The sequence below is a fragment of the Microtus pennsylvanicus genome, chromosome 19, assembly GCF_037038515.1.
Source record: "Microtus pennsylvanicus isolate mMicPen1 chromosome 19, mMicPen1.hap1, whole genome shotgun sequence".
In the NCBI taxonomy this organism is placed as follows: domain Eukaryota; kingdom Metazoa; phylum Chordata; class Mammalia; order Rodentia; family Cricetidae; genus Microtus; species Microtus pennsylvanicus.
Window position 1 is genome coordinate 28,678,874 of NC_134597.1, and position 21,026 is coordinate 28,699,899.

The 21,026-nt window shown below is 38.2% G+C and overlaps 1 protein-coding gene across 7 annotated transcripts in view; it reads right to left on the reverse strand.

The window, feature by feature from the left end:
* The window catches only part of Cnot4 (CCR4-NOT transcription complex subunit 4), a 105,092-nt gene that overhangs the window by 39,603 nt on the left and 44,463 nt on the right, over nucleotides 1-21,026 (reverse strand). For 3 of the 7 annotated variants that reach the window (XM_075953783.1, XM_075953780.1, XM_075953785.1), the window contains exons 3-7: nucleotides 18,185-18,382; nucleotides 10,064-10,150; nucleotides 9,224-9,325; nucleotides 8,394-8,519; nucleotides 5,066-5,190 (exon numbers count right to left, since the gene is read on the reverse strand). In XM_075953783.1, coding sequence (XP_075809898.1) covers nucleotides 5,066-5,190; nucleotides 8,394-8,519; nucleotides 9,224-9,325; nucleotides 10,064-10,150; nucleotides 18,185-18,382 — 638 coding nt within the window. Of the gene's footprint in view, nucleotides 1-5,056; nucleotides 5,191-8,393; nucleotides 8,520-9,223; nucleotides 9,326-10,063; nucleotides 10,151-18,184; nucleotides 18,383-21,026 lie in introns of all 7 variants that reach the window. The other 4 variants (XM_075953782.1, XM_075953779.1, XM_075953784.1 and 1 more) reach the window with 2 other exon arrangements.

A 21,026-nucleotide genomic window follows, 5' to 3' on the forward strand; every position in this document is an offset into this window, starting at 1 on the left:
ATTGGCAGGTAGCCAGGCTATTACCCAACCTGAATCCCAAGCATATCTTCTACAGAGATGCTGCCAGACACACCAGATAATCTGACAGACTGCACAGTTTTAAATTATGAAACTGTTTAAGTGATTTATACACTAAGAGGAGAAATGGAAAAGAAGAGCATTAAAGGTGGAAACAGCCTATGTCAAATGACTTCATATAATAGAAAATTATTAGTTCCAAAAAAGATGGTATGAATTAACAAAGATAATGACATAAAAAAAGAGACATAAGCCAGAAGACAGAGAGTAATGGGAATAAGCAATACTTAACAACAACTTTTTTTTACATTTGTTTGTGTGTGTGCACAAGTATATGTGCAAGCAGAACATGAAGGACAAAGGACAAACTGCTGGAGTCAGTTCTCTCTTTCTACCATATGTATTCATATGTAGAAACACATACACACAAATAAATACTATGTCCAGAAAAATATGTATAAACCCTATAGATAAAATTTATAAAGATTTTCATAAAAAAGCCTTGCTAACATTTTTAGCAAATACCATTCCAAGAGAAACTATTTTTAAATTAACCGGAACTCTTTGAAAGCTAAATATATATTTAAATTTACTTATATAAATTTTATATTTATTCATATAAATGTTTATTTGAATAAATTTATTCAATCAAATAAAATAGACAATATAAAGCTTAATGTCATTATCTCTAGAGATTCTGGCTCAGTCTAAGCTCAAACACCTTGCATGTTAGTCAGCTTTCTATCAATTTTATCACAATCAGGGTTAGCTGGGGAACCTCAACTGCCAGCACGAAGGTTACAGGTGCTTGAGACTTCAACTCTGGTCTTTATGCTTTTGTAGCAAGTACCTTACCTGCTGAGCCATTTGCCCAGGCTCTCACATCCTACCTCAACTATCCCTATCCTGACTCATTCAGTGAGAAAGAATACACAATAGTTCATTTTTAAAATAAAAGTGCTTCAAGTGACCTTGGAGTTTAGATAAGCAGGGAGTCCCCTGTCCAAATAGCTACTGCCTATTTGTCTAGGCCTTTTTAGCTATCTTTCATTCATGCTTAATAAAGTTTTGTTGGAGGAGATCTGTTTGTGTTGATTGCTCAGAAATCACAATAAACTTTCATCTCAGGATGGAAAAGTACAGGCCATAGTATACTATATGACTAGGTATATGCATTGAGGGGAATGGGTAACAAAAAGTAGACAACATGAAGATTGTACCTCCTGCAGCACTCAGCAAATGGTGAAGAGGGGGAAAGAACCCTCATTAGGGATATAAGAATGACTGTTTTGCACTTAATCAGCCTGCCTGTCACTTTGTCTGAGTTGGTGCCCTATCTAGCAAGGTCATAAAGTACCTCACTATTGCCACTGAGTCTTGAGTACTAGTTACTATGAAATGGGGGACACATTATCCCCATCTAACTTTCTAAACAAATCCTTTAGATCAGTGGCTCTAATAACTTCTTATAGTCAACTTAAGTGGGGTAAGCATCCCCCAGGTGACTTAACAGCTACCCACTATGTATGCACATGTGCAGTAACTACATATAAATCAGAATCAGACAGGGACTGAAAAGAAATAAAGACAGAATTCGTAGCAGAAAACCAAACCAATTTTAATGTAAGAAATTAACCAATTTTAATGAAGTATCCTAATTTAGCAGACTTTTACCCATTTAATTACTAATAAACAGCTCTGGGCTTACTCAAAAATAAAACTGGAGATTTAAACCATTTGTCTACAATAAAGGAAAGTCTTTCTAGAGATCCACAAAATGAAAGTCACTTTTGTGGCTCCTGTCCATACTTTGAGAATCATTGTTCTCTACTATTCATAAATTCACCTCTAGCCTTCTCTAGCTAGCAGTATAGCAATGCCTCCATATAGAAATGGGTACATAGAATTTTGCAGAAAATTTCAGAGTTCATATATATTTTAATACCTACCAACCTATTAATGATTTGCCAAGTTCTCCTAGAGAGTATCTTGTACATTTTTAACAAACTATATTACACTACAGCATCTCCCTCCCCATGCCCCCAAGACAGGGTTTCGCTGTGTAGCCCTGGCTGTCCTGAAACTTACTCTATAGACCAGGCTGGCCTCGAACTCAGAGATTCTCCTGCCTTTGCTTTTCATGCTGGGATTAAAGGCGGGAACCACCATCGCCTGATACCTTTTATGATTTTTAATTCCAAGGAATCTAGAGAAGAGGATTAATGCACTAATTCTTCACAATCTACTCAATTACTAAGGCATTTAGATGGCACCTGTCTGTCAGAGCACATTTAATTTTCAGTAAGAATATTAGCCAAGTTCTTTCAAAGGGGAGTAAGAGATGATAGTCAGTTGTAAACTGTTTGCATAGCACACACAAAAAGATGACAATAACAACGATGATGATGGAGATGGGGATGACAACAATGCACACTTCTTCATGAAGTAAAAACTGATAAATTCTTATAAGTCTTCCTTTTAATACCTTTACTAGACAGTATACTAGTGCCCTCTATCTGTGGTTAAAGGAAGTTTAAAACACTATCAATTCTTTGAAAGAAAACTCTGGTAGACCAGAGATGTTTATTTATTTATTAAAGATTTCTGTCTCTTCCCCGCCACCTCCTCCCATTTCCCTCCCCCTCCCCCAATCAAGTTCCCCGCCCTTGTCAGCCCATAGAGCTATCAGGGTTCCCTGCCCAGTGGGAAGTCCAAGGACCACCCAGCTCCATCCAGGTCTAGTAAGGTGAGCATCCAAACTGCCTAGGCTCCCACAAAGCCAGTACGTGCAGTAGGATCAAAAACCCATTGCCATTGTTCTTGACTTCTCAGTATTCCTCATTGTCCGTCCGGTTTTATCCCAAGTTTTTTCAGACCCAGGCCAGCTGGCCATGGTGAGTTCCCGATAGAACATCCCCATTGTCTCAGTGTGTGGGTGCACCCCTTGTGGTCCTGGGTTCCTTGCTCATACTCTCTCTCCTTCTGCTCCTGATTTGGACCTTGAGATTTCTGTCCGGTGCTCCAATGTGGGTCTCTGTCTCCTTTCACCGCCTGTGAAGGTTAATATTCAGGAGGATGTCTATATGTTTTTCTTTGGGTTCTCCTTCTTATTTAGCTTCTCTAGGATCACTAATTATAGGCTCAATGTTCTTTGTTTATGGCTAGAAACCAAATATGAGTACATCCCATGTTCTTCTTTTTGGGTCTGGCTTACCTCACTCAGGATAGAGTTTTCTATTTCCATCCATTTGTATGCAAAATTCAAGAAGTCCTTGTTTTTTACTGCTGAGTAGTACTCTAATATGTATACATTCCATACTTCATCCATTCTTCCATTGAAGGGCATCTAGGTTGTTTCCCGGTTCTGGCTATTACAAACAATGCTGCTATGAACATAGTAGAGCATATACTTTTGTTGTATGATAAGGCCTCTCTTGGGTATATTCCCAAGAGTGGTATTGCTGGGTCCAGGGATAGGTTGATCCCGAATTTCCTGAGAAACCGCCACACTGCTTTCCAAAGTGGTTGTACAAGTTTGCATTCCTACCAGCAATGGATGAGTGTACCCCTTTCTCCACAACCTCTCCAGCAAAGGCTCAATGGTGTTTTTTATTTTAGCCATTCTGACAGGTGTAAGATGGTATCTTAAAGTTGTCTTGATTTGCATTTCCCTGATCGCTAAGGAAGTTGAGCATGACCGTAAGTGTCTTTTGGCCATTTGAACTTCTTCTGTTGAGAATTCTCTGTTCAGCTCAGTGCCCCATTTTATAATTGGGTTGATTAGATTTTTACGGTCTAGTTTCTTGAGTTCTTTATATATTTTGGAGATCAGACCTTTGTCAGTTGCGGAGTTGGTGAAGATCTTCTCTCAGTCAGTGGGTTGCCTTTGTGTCTTAGTGACAGTGTCCTTTGCTTTACAGAAGCTTCTCAGTCTCAGGAGGTCCCATTTATTCAATGAGGCCCTTAATGTCTGTGCTGCTGGGGTTATACGTAGGAAGTGGTCTCCTGTGCCCACGTGTTGTAGAGTACTTCCCACTTTCTCTTCTATCAGGTTCAGTGTGTTCAGACTGATATTGAGGTCTTTAATCGATTTGGACTTGAGTTTTGTGCATGGCGATAGATATGGATCTATTTTCATTCTTCTACAGGTTGACATCCAGTTCTTTGTATTAAATTTTACATATCTGTTTAAACATTCACTCAATTTCTAACACCCAGACCACGTAAGAGGTTGAAAGACAGGAAGACTGCTTGTTCCCAAAGGTAAGACTCCAAATATGTGACACTCTATCCTCATAGGATGCAACATCAGTGTTCCCCTAGACAAAACAACCACTCACACTTATAAGACAAACACAAACCACTTCGGGTGAAGACCCTTTTCTCTTTTAGAATATGTTTTCTCCATAGTGTTATGAAAAAACCTTAAATTGGGTGGCAAGAGCTTTTCATTCCCATTGCAACACAGGGTTCTTGTTTTTTAAAGCCTGAGAAGGCCAAGAAATTCCTCTTTAGCCCAGACAGTGACCTCAAACTTGTGACCCTCCTTCACCAGGATCTAATGCTAGGATTAGAAATGTGAGCACTATACCTAGCTCTGTGATTTCCTTTCAGCATGCAAAGTTGTTCCTGTCTGTAAATAAGAACCAAGAGTGGAGGCCTCAAGAAGCTAAGTGTTATCAGGGAGCAGTGAGCAACAGAAATTCAAATTTAGCCATGCCTTGTGACATACACCCTTAATCCCAGGACTCAAGAGGCAGAGGCAGGAGAATCTCTGTAAGTTCAATGTTAGCCTGGTCTACACAGTGAGTTCCAAACCAGTAAAGACTACTCTATAAGACTCTGTTTTTTAAGACAAAATAAAATAAATATCATACTTAGAAACTATGACCTAACAGTTCTACACAGCTGAAGATGGTGAATAAATGACAGGTCTTGTTATGAAGTTTGTCTAAAAAGACATAAACAATGAAAAGAATGACAAACAGGAATGAAAGACATCTGACTAGAGTAGTATCAGTATTTAGTCAGTACTTACGTATCATACCTCTGCAATGGTGTCACTTTGTTCTTATTCTTATCAACTGAACCCGTAGATAGCTGAAGAAAATTGGGATTTAATTTATATAATTCTTGCAGTAGCTTCTGTTCATACTCTTGGTGTTTACCCGCCTAATAAAAAAAGAAATTAAAACTGCAGTGGGATTCAAAAAAATAAGTCTGGTATGAAATGCTTAGCTACCTTTGAGTTATTAAAGGTACAGTAAAGAGGACATTAGTTTTCTCAGAGTCAGAATCTGAGGATGATGCTACCAAACTTTTAGACCAACAAGTCATTCCAGTCAAGCTACATACACTACGGATACTCCAGAGACCAAATCCTTTCATCAGCACCATATGCAGAGAACAATTTCACTACATCAATGCACCAGGAGGGTGCTGAGCTAGCTCAGTGGGTAAAGGCATTTGCTGGCAAGCATGACAACCTGAGTATGATTCCTGGAAAACACATACAGTAGGAGAGAATGAACCCCACAAGCTATCCTCTGACCTCTACATATGTGCTGTGGTATGTGTGCATGTGCACACATATATGCACATGTACACACACACATACAAATGAATAAATACAATAAAAAATTTAAACTACTTGCAGTTCCTTTCATAAAACTAAGTCCTCTAATAGGTCACTACTTAGTTAGCTTTAACTGTCAGCTGAATACAACTGAGAATCACCTAGAGGAATACCAACTATGGAATTGCCCAGATCAGTAGCCTGTGGGCATGTGTGCTGGGGATTATCTTGAGGGTTAATAGATGTAGGATAGCATGGCCCAGCCCACTGTGGACACCATTCCTGTGCTATAAAAGAAAACTAGCTGTATATAAACACATCAGTAGGAAAGTAAGCAGCATCTAAGTTTTTGCCCAGACTTCCCTCAAAGATCAACAATGTGTGAGCTAAAATAATCCCCTTTTCTCCCATAAATTGCTTTTGGTTATGTTGTTTGAAGAAAAGAAAACCAGAACATTTGATGATTAAACAAAATTTATCAATAGATTTCTGCTTTTATTTAGAGATCAACAGCACAATGAATTCACAGTTTTCTTACGTTTTTCTTTATCTTAACACCAGGTAAAAATGTCATTAATTTGTTTTTATTTGCTACTTTCTCTCTACCCAAAACAAAATAAAAATTAATGTCTTAAACTTCTAAACCAGGAATAAATAGTTTGCAGACAGTTCCTTTTGTCAAAATGCTTTACTGGGACACAGTCTCACTACTCATTTATTTACGGTCTGCATGCTGTCTCGCTACAAAGTCAGAGTGAAGTGGTACAGCAGGGATAGTGGAGCACAGTGACAGATGCTGTACAGCCTAGGAATCCTAAAATACTTTACTAGACTGGTCTTTATGGAAGACCTTGCTGGTACCCACTGTATATTCAAGAAAACATTCCTCTCTTGTATTTTGGGATAGCTTTCTATCAGAAGGCAATGTCACAAATGGTACAGGAGAAACCAGGCAAGGATCACTGTAGAAGCAAACAATAAACAAAATAAATGGCAATGAAAAAACTTCTGAGCAGCATTTAACCACCTATATGTGTCTTGAATAAAAGGACATTTCACTTACCAATGGGAATATCAACTATTTTAAGACTGTGATTTAAGTATATACTGTGGCAAAATGAAAATGCAACAGAATAAAATAAAATCAAAATATGAAGTGAGGGTGGTATCATCTAACTTAGTACAAACAGCTGTATCACGTACAGCACACACAGCACTGCTCCCTACTCTGACACACAAGCTGGTTACTCAATTTTGAGTTATATAGTAACAAAGATGGCTTTTGGATTTTGTCATGATATCACTTTCTCAAATTTTCTTTCCATACTGAGAAATATTTCAGAATAAAAACTATCAAATAATTTTAAACCCAGGATAGTAAGTTGTAAGATAAGAAAAATATAAGATAGACTTGAAAATCCTTAGACAAATTTTCACTGTAATAGCATGTGAGTGTTGGGTATACAGACACTACTTAAAATACAGTTTGAAATGTTTCTATCTAGTTTTCATCCAAGAAGGTTAATCCAGGAGCTCGGGCGATGACTCAATGGGCAGAGTGCTGCTGTACAAACACAAGGACGTGAGTAAGGGACCGTGTCTGCATGCTCGTGCCTGAACAAAACAGAGTGTATATGGAGAAGACAGTAGGATAATTGATTAGCCAGTCTCAGATCAACCAAATAGACCCTGACTCAAAAATTAAGGTGGAGAGCCGTCCAAAAAAACATGTTATGTGTACCTTTGTTTTCCACACACCCATGCGCACACACTCAAAAGACAAAGTTTCATTTAAAAAAAAAAATCACTCATAAACAATAAAACAAAACCTTTTAAAATACTAACTGAAAAAATATGTATTTTGTCTGATTGTTTGAATATCATTATTTTAAACACTGTATTTTTTTTTAATTTCAAAGACAATGCTGTAAAAAGTCACCAAGATGTTTAATATAATGGGACTTAATCTGCATTTACTCCAAGTCAAAAAGAGACAAAACTTCATGCTGTATACAATCTGCCTTTAAAGGAGCTCATATGTTTTCTAGTTTGACCTGGAATAAAAAGTAGCAATGAATGCCCCCCACCTTCTAAATGAGAAGTATTCCTGCAAAAGTCCACAGCAACAATCTGAAGTCCTCATCTACAAAAGGGAACTGCAGCATTGTGCTTTGGTATAATCCTCATTTTAATAGGCCGTATGGTCAACATTTTTACTTGTAAAAGCATGTTTATACTACAAATTGAAAGGAGACAGGAGAAGAGGAAAGGTAAAAAAGAAGATAGGATATTAAGCCTTCAAGTCACCTTTTATAGGACACTGACTACTCTGTGGACACTTTAAAGGAGAGTCACTGCTTAAAAATGGTATCAGCATCATTGGACAAATTATTTTCTAGAATATTCTATAAAGAGCAGAGGTTGAACCAAAACAAACAAAAGCAACAATGACAAAACCCAACTAATAATTACTGTAACTCCTTGGCTTTCTTATTGCTGACACTCTCCTTAAGTGTTTCCTGCAGCCAGCTAGGTTCCCGTTTCAATATATGCTAGCACATTAATTAAAACCTCTAGAACATATGCTATATACTAATGTCGCTTTCTGACTTAGCTGACCATAGACTCATTTTTATTGTAACCATGTCTGCATAAGAGACATTTTAAGAAATACTTTAGAAATGCTACTTTAAAGTAATACCACCTTTTAAAAAACTCAAATCTTAGTGTTCACCCATAATTTTAACTTTAAAAGCAATTCCTTTCGTACTAAATTGGTAATTCACATGAGTTTTACTACCTGCATTTCCTCTTTTGTGAAGCTGGCTGCCTCATCTCCCAATTCATGCAGATACATGCAGTCAGGCTTTGGGCACTGCATATTCTTTAAGAAGTAACTGCAGTATTTTGTTGTCCCTAGAGATGCCTGTAGGAAGAAAAGCAAAGCAGGGGAAAGCATACTCAAAATTATGAACTGATACCACAATATCAATTTCCATCACTAATGTTATTACTTCACCTAAAATGAGACACAGACAGAACAAAACATGACTGAGAAGACTATGGAGCTGAACTATTACTGGTGGACTTCATGTAGACATCATTTAGATGACATAGAGAAAATCTAAGTGAAGGCTTTCCAGAACTGGCAAATTCAGACCTTCTTCTCTAGGAATCAGGGCAGAGAAAAGTCTGTTCCGTGTTTATTAAGTAGCTTGGTACAGAAGAAGGGAAATTCCTCTTTCTAACGATGCCATCCTTTTTTCATTTGCACTGGTGGGACTATTTGCCCAAACATAAACCAAAGATCAGGTATTTAGTAACAACAAATCACAACTATTACCTGTTTCTGAGGAGAATAGTTCTATTTTCATAAAATAAGAAAAACATGAATCGAAATCTTAAAGTATTATTCCTAAATAATGTGTATTTCTACCCAGTAAATAAAATAAAACAGAGCACTGCTCAATACTAAATAATTTGTGTATAAAAGGTTGGTACAGAAAGCAAAAAGACAATCTTTAAATTAAATGTCTTCAAAGTTACTGCTTAAATATCAGGTACTCCTCTACTTTTTAATATTACCCCTTCCTCTTAAAAGACAGAAAATAACCAACAGAAACATATTACCTTAAGTGTCCTGCCGTCTACTACCACATTGTTGACACACTGTATTGCTCTGAGAGCATCTTCTGACCGGATATAGGTTACATAAGCACTGGCACTCGGACCCTAAAGCAAAGCACATCCCATCCCACTGTTATTAGTTTCAAATTAATACTGAAAAATAAAATTCCTTTGCAACCTGCCTAAGAATTCTAAAGGTTTTTATTTTACTACTGACACTATTAATAATAATGGCAATAATTAGAATAGTTTTGATATAATGCTGTTCCTTTAATTAGTTTATTTAAAAGCACTCATACTTAAATTTTACCTGGCTATAAGTGGATTATAACATACATAAATAAAATAGTATTTTTCCTCCCCACACCCCTCATTTTTGAAAAGTAACTTGACAGGCTCATCAAAGTTACAAAAAAATTTAAAAGGTCAGATTTAAAGACACTGTATCAAAGTAAATGCTCTCAATAATAAATGCAATCTGTACAAGTTGTTAACTAATGCCAGTTTGACAAAGCTGCTCTATTAAGTTTTCAATATCTAAAATTAATATTGATTATAAATCATTATCTAATTATCAGGTCGCCTGGTAACCACCCCCACCCCTTAATCAATAAACTTTTGTTTTCTATTTCCTTCTTATTCCATCAAGTCATTCGCTCTAAGTCCTGAGGGATCGAATGAACAAAAAAATTCCCCCAGCCCACCAACAGAAGTCACTGCACTGTATATATAACTCCTTTGACCCTCAAGCCTTCTGACTACAGAAAGCAAATTTTCCTTCTGACAGCCCAGGACAAGCCCAGACCATAGGGAGGAAAGGCAAAAATCCCTATAATGAGTTACCTGTGAGCCTGCATATGATGTGCTATTATTGATGACAACTTTATGTATTTTACCAAACTTCCCAAAATACTCTGGTCGTTTTAAAACCTATAAAAGAAGAAGAAATAAGGCATAAACTGTCCCCGTTTAATCATTTTTATCCTTATAATGGGGACATTCACCATCCCTTGTAAGTGAAAAGCACACTGGTAATTTTTTAAGTTTCTAATTAATGTAACTACCTCCTAAGTGCATTTATACAGCTAACTCACATTGTATTTTAAGAGTCTAAGAGCTATTCTTTTTTGAACTGAGACTTAAGAATTGTTTGGCATTCCTATGTTCTAATCAATTATCTATAGGGTCTTACCTTCACAGAATTCAACTGTATTATCACTAATAAATGATTTTCATGAAGCAGTAATGATCAAAACAATGATCAAAATTATATACAAGAACAGAGAGATAAAGAACAGACATAAGTAATGACATTTATGTCTCATAAACCTATTGTATATTATACTAAGGCATTGGTTATAAATTCCAAATATATTAATAGCATCCCCTCAACCTTCTATGCTTTATGATTTATTATACAGTTTGTGTATAATTTCCTATGTTAGTAAACTCATTATTTTGTAATTGTCTCATGGATTACTATGTCCTCAATCTCCGCTGCTAAGTTACATCGGGAAAATCCATTTACATTCTTCCTCCAGTGCCTTAGTCACTTCTTGTGTTTTCTTGTCCTTGCCTCTCTCTCACCTCTGTTACTCTGTCATTACTACAGTGCTCCTTTAGATTTTCTTACAAACTTCCATAACCTTGATTAGTACAAAATCTCTCCCATGACTTGGAACTACCTCAACATTAAATTTTGTTCTTCTCCTAAAAAGTTACAGACAGTAACCTCTTGCCCAATGAACAGTCTATGTTGTGCCATTAATTCTTACCAGTTTTCAACTTAATCTCACTACATTTTGACTGTTTATAACAAAAGATTATCTACAGCCAGTTTTAATGGATTAAAAGGTGACTACAATGGTTTTCCACTTTTTTTCCTACCCAGACTCCTTAACTGACAAAACAACAATGGTAGCTAATGAAACGAAATCTCGTGCCCAGAATGTTTCAGGGCTTAAAGATGGAGAAGGAAGTCATTTGAAAGGGAGTTTTCTTCTAGTCTGTAGAATCTGAAATGGCATTCAATATTCCGGCTAGAATTCAGCTACCAGGCTCCCAAGGCTGGCAGCACGCAGCTGCTGTCCAGCAGCAGCTCTGATCATAAGTAGGCCTATAGTAGCAGCTCAATGAAGAAAGCACTGGGGGAGCACTTTAGAGATCAGCGGGAGTTTTAACTGGGGGGACACTCCAAGCATTCAAAGGAAGGAAACCAGAGATTCTTCCATGGTTCAAACTAGCCCTGCCCAACAGTGATCCTCTAGACCTCTGAACGTCCTACAACATATAAATATAACTATGAGGACTGTTTATAGTTAAGGGAAGTTAGAATTTTCAAATTATATATAAAGTATTTTCTCAGTTATAACAAAAACTTAATTTACAGATGATATGTAATTAAGGAAAGAGTATACATACTTTGAAATTTACTAGTTCTTTTGCAGAAATCACATCATTTCATGGCACAACATTGCCAATACATATACTACCTTGGTGCGGGAGAATTGTCTGTATTCTGTCAATTGTGTTTTAAATAAACTCTGATTGGCCAGGAAGGGAGTTTAGGTGGGAAAACCAGACAGGAAGTAGAAATGATGCAATGAAAACAGGAGAATTATAGGAAGGAGGACGTTGATTCCTCCCACTCCTGCCCAGACCACCAAAGCAGTAGGATGTGATCTGCCCCACTGAAAAAGGTACTGAGCCACATGGCTAACATAGATCAGAATAATGGGTTAATATAAGCTAAAAGAGCTAATAAGTAGCCTGACCTAATGGGCCAATCAGCTTTATAACTTATAGAGATCTCTGTGTGATTTTCTTTGGGGCTTGCCAGCTGTGGGGTACCAGGCAGGACAGAAACCCAAGCAAGCCGGCCTTTATGTTACACTACCTGTAATAATCTACATTATTAACTGCTATATTTAGTGATTCTACAAATTAGGTGAAAGGTTATTTTGTAGTATAAAAACACTATTCCAATAGAAACTGAATATTAATGTAAAACCATTTGAGAGACAAGTTAAAAAAGAAATTCATATTCAATAGGTCTAAGACAGACCTAAGACTTGAGATTGTAAACTCCAAAGTAATAATAATGCTTCTGGCTTAAAATGGCAAAGAACACAGGTAGGTAGGTTCTAGAGTAGCTGTGCCCAAGCACTGACATACAAAAAAGGTCTTTTCATCACTGTTTTCCTTGATATATATTCTGAATTATACAGAGAGAGTTTATACCATCAAAATTAATTTTTAATTGTATTAGTGATATTTGAAACACTGAATTGTTCCTGTTCATAAGTCTTTTCAAGGGAAAGTGAAATGTCCTTTTGGGATTTTGTTCATACTTTTAGTTTTATCTAAGTATCCTATTCATATGTACACTTCTTCATCCTTGTCTTTTGAAGGCATTACATATGACAGGTGTGGTAGTGGCAGCACTTGAGAGGCAGAGGCAGGTACATCTCAAAGTTCAAGGTCAGCCTGGTCTACAGAGTTAACAGAACAAACAAAAAAAAAGGTGTTATATGCTATGGAGGTTTTTTTCACTTCTGGGAAACCTATGCTGTCTCCTAGAAACTGGAATACAGGCATCCCACCTGATACAAGAGGATTTAGGGCACAGAAGAGAACAAGAGCTTAGACTAACCCAACAGAAAAACAGTGGCATATGGCCAGAGAGGTAGTTTGCGATAAGGTCATGTAGTATGCAGGTCCTTATATTAATAAAAGCTGAAGAATATTGTAAGAAAAATGAAGGATACAATCTGTTTGGCAATGGCGTAGAGTACAGGCTTATAGAAGTAAAGGCAAGGGCAAACTCAGGGAACCATTATTTAGAAAGTAATAGCGTCTGTGTGCTAAATGCTGTTGACTGGTCTGGTGAAGGTAAGTCATTAAGAAAAAGATAGGTAGCCAGGTGGTGGCGGCACATGCCTTTAATTCCAGCACTTAGGAGGCAGAGACAGGAAGATCTCTAGGAGTTTGAGGTTAGTCTACAAAGCGTGACAGGACTACACAGAGAAACCCTGTCCCGAGAAACAAACAAAAAGGAGGAGGAAGAGGGAGGGAGGGAGGGAGGGAGGGAGGGAGGGAGGGAGGGAGGGAGGGAGGGAGGGTAATAGATAATGTTTCATTTAAGAGTAGTGATTCTGGATTCTGATTGTACATTGGAAGTAATTTGGGGGTTTTGGCAAATTATTGATACAGGTCTCTCCCCAAAATATTCTGATTCAAGTACTCTATATCACACAAAAATTCATACTAAAATACAAATGAATGTGATCTAACAAAACAAAACAAAAAAGGAAGACACATTATATAGTATTAGATTGTTAAAAGTAATCAATGAACCACTTTTAGAGTTGAAGAGTTGAATATCTGATTTATGGAAATAGTTTCTGGTAAACATTTGGGCATTAACACCTTCATGACAAAAAATACAATAGGTAGGGGGCTGGAGAGATGGCTTCGTGGTTAAGAGCACTGGTTGCTCTTCCAGAGGTCATGAGTTCAATTCCCAGCAACCACATGAAGGCTCACAACCATCTGTAATGAGATCTGGTGCTCTCTTCTGCCATGTGGGCATACATGGAGGCAGAATGTTGTATACACAATAAATAAATAAATCTTAAAAAAAATACGATAGGTATAAAATTAAAATTGACATGCCCATATGATAGCCAGAATGGTATTTCCAGAGCAGAGATCAAGCACATCATTCTATTCTTGAGAACACTCAACAGCTTTCTATTGCTTTTAGGATAAAATACAAACTCCTCAGAATTGTTGGCAAACCTTTCAAAATTATATGCCACTCAACTTGCCCCAACCACTTTTCTCACCATTGAATTCTAACCTTCCAGACAAAGAAATCAGATTGCATGAAGAGGTTTCTCTTTAGAAACCCTTGGACATTCCCTGATTAGGAAAATACTTTAGCCCAAAGATAGCAAAGACAAGCACACCCTTCAACAGTCTGCTACTGTCCTAATGTGCAACACAGTGCTCCTCACACAAGACTGTTACCTCTGCAAATAAACAGGTGCTGTTTTATATATTGTATATGTTCAGTGTGTTACACACAGCTGGCATGATTTAGGTACTCAACGGGTTTTAAATGAAAAAATGAATTGTGTTAGCATTAAGTGAAAAGAATTACATAAAAATCTAGGTGTGGTAGCTCTTAACAGAAGCCTGAGGCAGAGGGATTTTCAGGACCTCAAGGCCAGTATGGGCAACAGGTCTCAAAATGAGAAGCAAAATTTGAATGTGTACATCAATAATACTGGTAGGCTTCTAAGTGTTAGTGAATAACCAATGGTTGATATAAAATAGGCTGTTATGGCAAAAGAAATTCAAAGAACTTAAACATTACATATTAACATGAACACTATAGATTTTTACCTAAACTACTGATAAACAGAGGCATTTTTTGAAACATAGTCAAGCATTCATGGACACCACTAAGAAAAACAAAAACGTGGCACTCAAAGGCTGCTTAGTGGATAATGAATGGACTAACAAAGCAATCATCACCACAGAATACACCAGAATAGGAGAAGCTCTATCAATAAACAAGTCATTCAAATTGCTTTGCCTCAGTCTCTCATTTATAAAATGAAACAGTTGTGCTTTAGTAGCCACATTCCTCAATGCTCTTTGGAGCTACCACATACCGAGGACACGACCTAATCTTACTGCTGCACAGCTAATATTATTAATTCTCAAAGCAGAACTTTATCATTTTTTCTTGGGGAGGTTTTTAAGTGCATATATACACACACTCACCATGTTCATGTAGTACCCTCAGAAGTCAGAAGAGAATGTTAGACTTGCAGGAACTGGAGTTAAAGGATGATTGTGAGCCACCTGGAGGTGCTCAGAACCAAACCCAGAACCTCTGCAAGTACACTAAGTGCTCTGAAATGCTGAACCATCTCTTCAGTCCCCTACTTCTCTTTTCATAAATGCTCAGGAATGTGTGAGCACTTCAATTCTGTCTTCTCTAACCTATAAATTTGCTAAGAGCAGTCTATGTCTGGCTTGCTACCTAATTTACCTTCAGTATCAAGCACAGCATTCATAAAATTCAAATTTTAATAAGAATGATTATCTCCACAAACTTGGTATCTTATAACTTTTAAGATATAATTATCTCTTAATCAAATTACCATAGCTTCTGAAATTTTTTTCTTCTAATAAAGGAATACACTTGATAACTGATCTTGATATAAGTTTTTCTGACATACAAAAGTTACTTTAAAACTACATTTTTAAGACTTTAATATATATAATACATATACATATATAAGACACATAGATATATATAAAAAATTACCTCTTAATCATCATCAAATTACCATAGCTTCTAAGATTCTTTTCTATTTACTAATGAAAGAATACACTTGATAATCAATCCACTTCTAAATGTTGCTCCACATTGTGAGAGCTGGCTAAACTAAAGATCTATAAAACAAAAGATAAATTCACACCCCAAAGCTCTAAAATCAAGATCAAAGTCCCAGCAAGTTACTGAAATAGCAATTTCAGAAAGACAAAAGTAATCTCTAAGATTAGCAAAAAGTAACAAAAAGACAGAAGTAAGCCAGAGAGGTAAACTCAGCAGGTTAAAGCTCTTGCTAACCCCAGAGCCCACATAAAATAAAGGTCAAAGAAAAGAACCAACTTGCTAAAGTTATCCTCTATCCTCCAGATCATGAGTGTGAGGGTACACACACACACACACACGGGTGGGAAGGAGGGAGGGAGAGAGGGAGAATAAAACGTTGTTTTAAAGGCAGAGCTGAAAGGGACAAAAACAGATTCGGGCAAAGGTTTAGTCCTGTTCAAGAGAAGTGGTCACAAAAGAGGTGGGAGTATGTCTGCCTCAGGAAAGCAAAAAATGAAAGCTTACAAACAAGATGGAAGAAACGACTGCTGAAGATGAGTTGTAGGTCTTAATATTTCTTACTGAAGTCCTTTGTTTGCTTGAAATCTTTTCTTTGTTATTTTGTGACAGGACCTTCCTTCTGCAGCTCAGGATGGCCCAACACTCATTAAATAGCCAGAATGGTCACAAACTCATGGTCTTGTTTTACCATCCTGAATGTTTAGACCACAGGTATGAATTCTTACCAACACCTCTGCAAAGAAATAGGTCTCCAGAATGAGTTCCCTGGACCTAGATTCCTAGTAATTTTTGTGTGTAGCGGCTGTAGAGGGCAGGATGGGGGAGTATACATGTACCATGGCACACATATGTTGAGGTCAGGAGACAGCTTTGTAGAGTTACCACTCTCCTTCTACCTAAATTACATGAGATTCAGGGACTGAACTCAGGTCACTGAGCCATCTTACTGACCCAGATCTTAGTAATTCTTGAGTTGCATCAATTTTAATGCTCATGATAGGTTCTTCCTGAGATTCTCCTCTATTGATCTGAAGAAATTTTAAGGTCTTAATATAAACTCATCAATTGGTAAATATTTAGGCTTTACAAAAAAAGCCAGCAGGTTCAGTTATGGTTAGATATAAAGTTAACCCCTACCTCCCTCCCCATCTCCTGCCAAAATGATCATATACTAAAGGCTTGGTCTGTAGATATGAAAGCTTTGTCCTAATCAACGATCAATTTGCTAATGGATTCATACCTGAATGGACTACTGGGAGGTGGTAGAAACTATAAAAAATGGGGCCAATGCAGATGAAGTGGGTCACTGAGGTATGCCTTTGAAAGGTATCTTGTTCCCAGTTCTTATTCTGTCTGTCTTTCTGCCTTTGGCTGCATGGGATGAGCAGCATTTTCTTTCACATTCAGTTGCTAGCAGGATAATCTATCTCACCTTAGGCCCAAAGCAAGAGCCAGCTAAATGAAATCTCATACAGAAACTATGCATCAAAATAAATCTTGTTTTGTGTTTTTCCCCAGGTATTTACCACAGTTAAAAAAAGCTGTCGGCAACAGACAAGTGAGTGTTCCACCACAGAGCTAATCTCCAGCACTATGAGGAACAGTACCTCCAACCGATTTCAAGAACTTTTCTTGGAAGACTATCCAGAGTTAGCACTTTCCTACTGATGCAAACATTCTAGCTGATACTGAGCTTCAATTTTCCTTCCCAATAATCTTGCTGGCACCTCATGGTATAGTGGAGATTAAAAATTAGCAGATGTATATCCAAAGCCCGCAAGAATGTATGAGATTAGAGAAACTTTGAAAAGACTAATTGAAGGAGGAGAAAAGAGACATCAATTAGAGAATTAAACCACAAAAAACTTGGTCTTTAACTTTGTCAAATTCTCCTTTCCATAAAACTGGTTTAGAATGACAAAGTAAAGGAATGATGATAAACTACAACAGTTCTGAACGAACAAGAGCTACTACTTGGGGAGCACCAAGACGGCTCAGCGATGGTTCAGCTGGTAAAGACACTCACTGTTGGGGCTGAGGACCTGAGTTAGAGCCGCAGAACCTTGCAGAAGGTAAGAACAGAGCTTGCAAAGTCATCTGACCTCTACGCATTCACTGTGGCAGACACATGACTACTTGGGTAGCTCATTAAGATTACTTAATAGGTTCAAGAAACTGTGTCTCCAATTACTTGGTCCACACAGCTACAGAAAAGGGAAAGAAAAAAAGAAAAAAAAACAGTACTCACAACTCCTGTTAACACTAAGAACAACTGGAACATTATTTTCACAAGCACTAAAAGGGACTTTTAGTTCAAGCCCTTAGTTTCACAATAGAAACTGAAGCCCAGAAAGATGAAGGCATGCCTAAGATTACAATTTGCCACAGGTTCTTAACCATTATTAAAAATTATTATCATTATTCATACTTTCTCCCAAGACTTATTATTTTCAGAGGAATCTTCCAGTTTATCAGTATCCATTACTTTCAAACGAGACAGCAAACACAAAAGACTGTCGTGCTGACAATGAAAGCAGAGGAGGACTTACTTCTGGGTCTGCTAGGCGCTGTGACAGACCTACAACAAAGACGAGGTTTTTTTGTACCACACGTACACTAGCCAAATGTTTTCGATTTTCTGAAATTTTTTGTTTTCTCTCATTTTGTTTCTGTTTTTTCTCATTCTTTATCCTTTGCAATTCTTCCTGTGAGAGTGGTTTATAAACTGCTGGGTCTTCTGGATATGGCTATAAGTATAGTAAACAAGATAAAGTTAGCATTAAATAGAAAAACTGCAGAAATGACAAATATCCAATTCTGAGCAGCAGATGTAAGACAGATAGTGTCTTCTGACTGTTTCAACTGCTTTCCAATATTTTTATTAAATAAAAGTTAAAAGCTATAAAACATTTTTTTTTTAAAGCTTAGCAGAGATCACTTTTAGCACAAATGTCAAAATGACAAAAATCAACCCAATCAATCTTGGTATTATACCTTGCACACAGTGCTTCTAAAACACTGTGTAAAAAGCAACAAAGATCCAGGCCCAGGTTGCTGCTGAAGGCCCTGGTGCTATAGCAGCCAGGGCTTGTGCTGATGTTCATAGCTCCTGTTATCATAAGGGTCATGTGGATTTCTGGAATCTGAGCCACCACCTTGGGCCCTGTGGGTGTCTGAGAGCCACAATACTGCCAGGATCATGCCAATCTGAGTGGATCACACAGCCAACTAGGGCCATGGTGACTTCCGCACCCAGGTTGCTACCAGTGACCATGTCTGGGTCCATGGTCCTAATCTGTGCTTAAGTTCATATTGCCACAAGGGTCATGTGGATGCCCAGGGCCAGGTTAGCCACCAAAGATTACATTGGTAGTTAACGGACATGCTTGGAGCCACGGTCAAGCCGATCGAAGTGGTATGTGCTGCTACCCAATGACAGGGTGACATTGGGATCAAAGCTGCAGCTGGGGGCCATGTCTGGGTCATTAGCCCTACTGCAGTTAGGGTCTGTGTTAATGTCCAAGGTTTCTGTTACCATCAAAGACCATGTGAATGCCCAAGAATTGAGGTCAAGTTAATGTCACTGGGGCTGTGCTGCTCTGAGTAGCCTGCACTGTCACCTGGGGTAATGGTGACATCCAGACCTGCTACTCCCGAGGACCATGTCTAAGACCTTTTCTGGGTCTGCGGTCTCACAGCAGCCAGGGTCTGTGTAAAAAGCAACAAAGATCCAGGCCCAGGTTGCTGCTGAAGGCCCTGGTGCTATAGCAGCCAGGGCTTGTGCTGATGTTCATAGCTCCTGTTGTCATAAGGGTCATGTGGATTTCTGGAATCTGACCCACCAAAGATTACACAAAAGCTGGAGGCTAGGGTCCTAACCTATTACCTTGGTCATGTCTGAGGGCCATGCCGCCACCAGAACCATCCTGAGGGCCTATACTCCCATCCGGAGCCAGGATGTTATCCAGGCTGGGTCTATGGTCCTGCTGCAGCTGGGGTTTGTGTTGATATCTGTTGCCCAAGTAGTCTCAGGGGATAATGGGTACCATGTGTGATGGAATCAAAGAGCCATGCTGAACCAGGCCTAGGACATTTGGCTCTGACCCTCACTGGACCCTACAGCAAGAGAACTGCCCTCTCCCACCACACACACACACTTGAGAAAGATGGTCCTATCCCTCACCACAGGTAGGAGAGAGCTAAAACTGATTGCATGGGTATAGGGAGAGCTGAATCTGCCCTTCAACTGAGGGGGGTAGCTTCAGCGGCCTAGACTGACCAGCTCAACTACTCCCCAGGCAAACAGCTGGCCCTTGAATTGGCCCACCCTAACATCCACCACATCTTGGACCTTCTGGAGCTCATGAACGGACTGGTCCTGTGGAACAAAACCCGCAGGATCTCCAAAATGGGGTAGCCATGAGATATCTAAGAGGAGTTCCAGAGAGGATCCAGTGATGATGGTGTACCAGAAACCAGAGGCCTTGAACCAGTGACTCCTGCAATGAGTATTTGCTAGTAAAGCTGATTGGACAAAAGGGTGTACTGTGTGACACATCATGGCTCCCAGTGTTACCAGGATGAATGAAGATGCGTTGGAGAGTCAGGAAAGATGGAAGAGCAGAGAGGGTTTTTGCTATTTTGGCTCTTTTGTTTTTCTTTTTGTTTGCTGCTTGTTTTGTTTTTGTTTGATTTGTTTTTTCGTATCTGTTTGAGAGCTGTTGTTGGGGAGAGGGGAAGATATGGAAGGACTGGGAGGTGAATGGAATTGGGATGAATGATATGAAATTCCCAAAGATTCAATAAAGAAATTATGTTAAATACATTAAAAAAAATCAAAGAATTTCCTGGTAGTTCTATCAACAATTTATGGATTTTATATATTATAATCAACAAATATTTAAGGAAATCCCACTATGTGCTAAAATATTAAGTTTATATGCTTGTTTGAGTGTATGTGCTGGTTTGGGTGTACATGTGGAAGTCTCTACCTCATTTATTTCAGACAGACTTTCTCACTGAATCTGAAGTCCACAGATGGCTACGTTAGCAGGCCAGCAAGCTCTAGGGATCCTTCCCTATTCCACAGGTGCTGGGGTCATAGAAACATGCCTGACTTTACATGGATGCTCAGGATCGAACTCTAGTCTTCAGGAGTGCACAGTAAGTACTTGACCTACTGAGCCACGTCCTTAGACCACATCCTTTTTGATTGATCGTCTTAAATACATTCCTAGTCTAAGAGGAAGAAAGATGAGCATAAATATTTAGACTTTGGATCAAGAGTTCAAATTTAGTTTTAACATTATCTAGTCATGTGCCCATAAACAAATTGGTTTCTAAGCCTCAGTATCCTTATGTATGAAGTACAAAAAAATCCTAAAATATGAT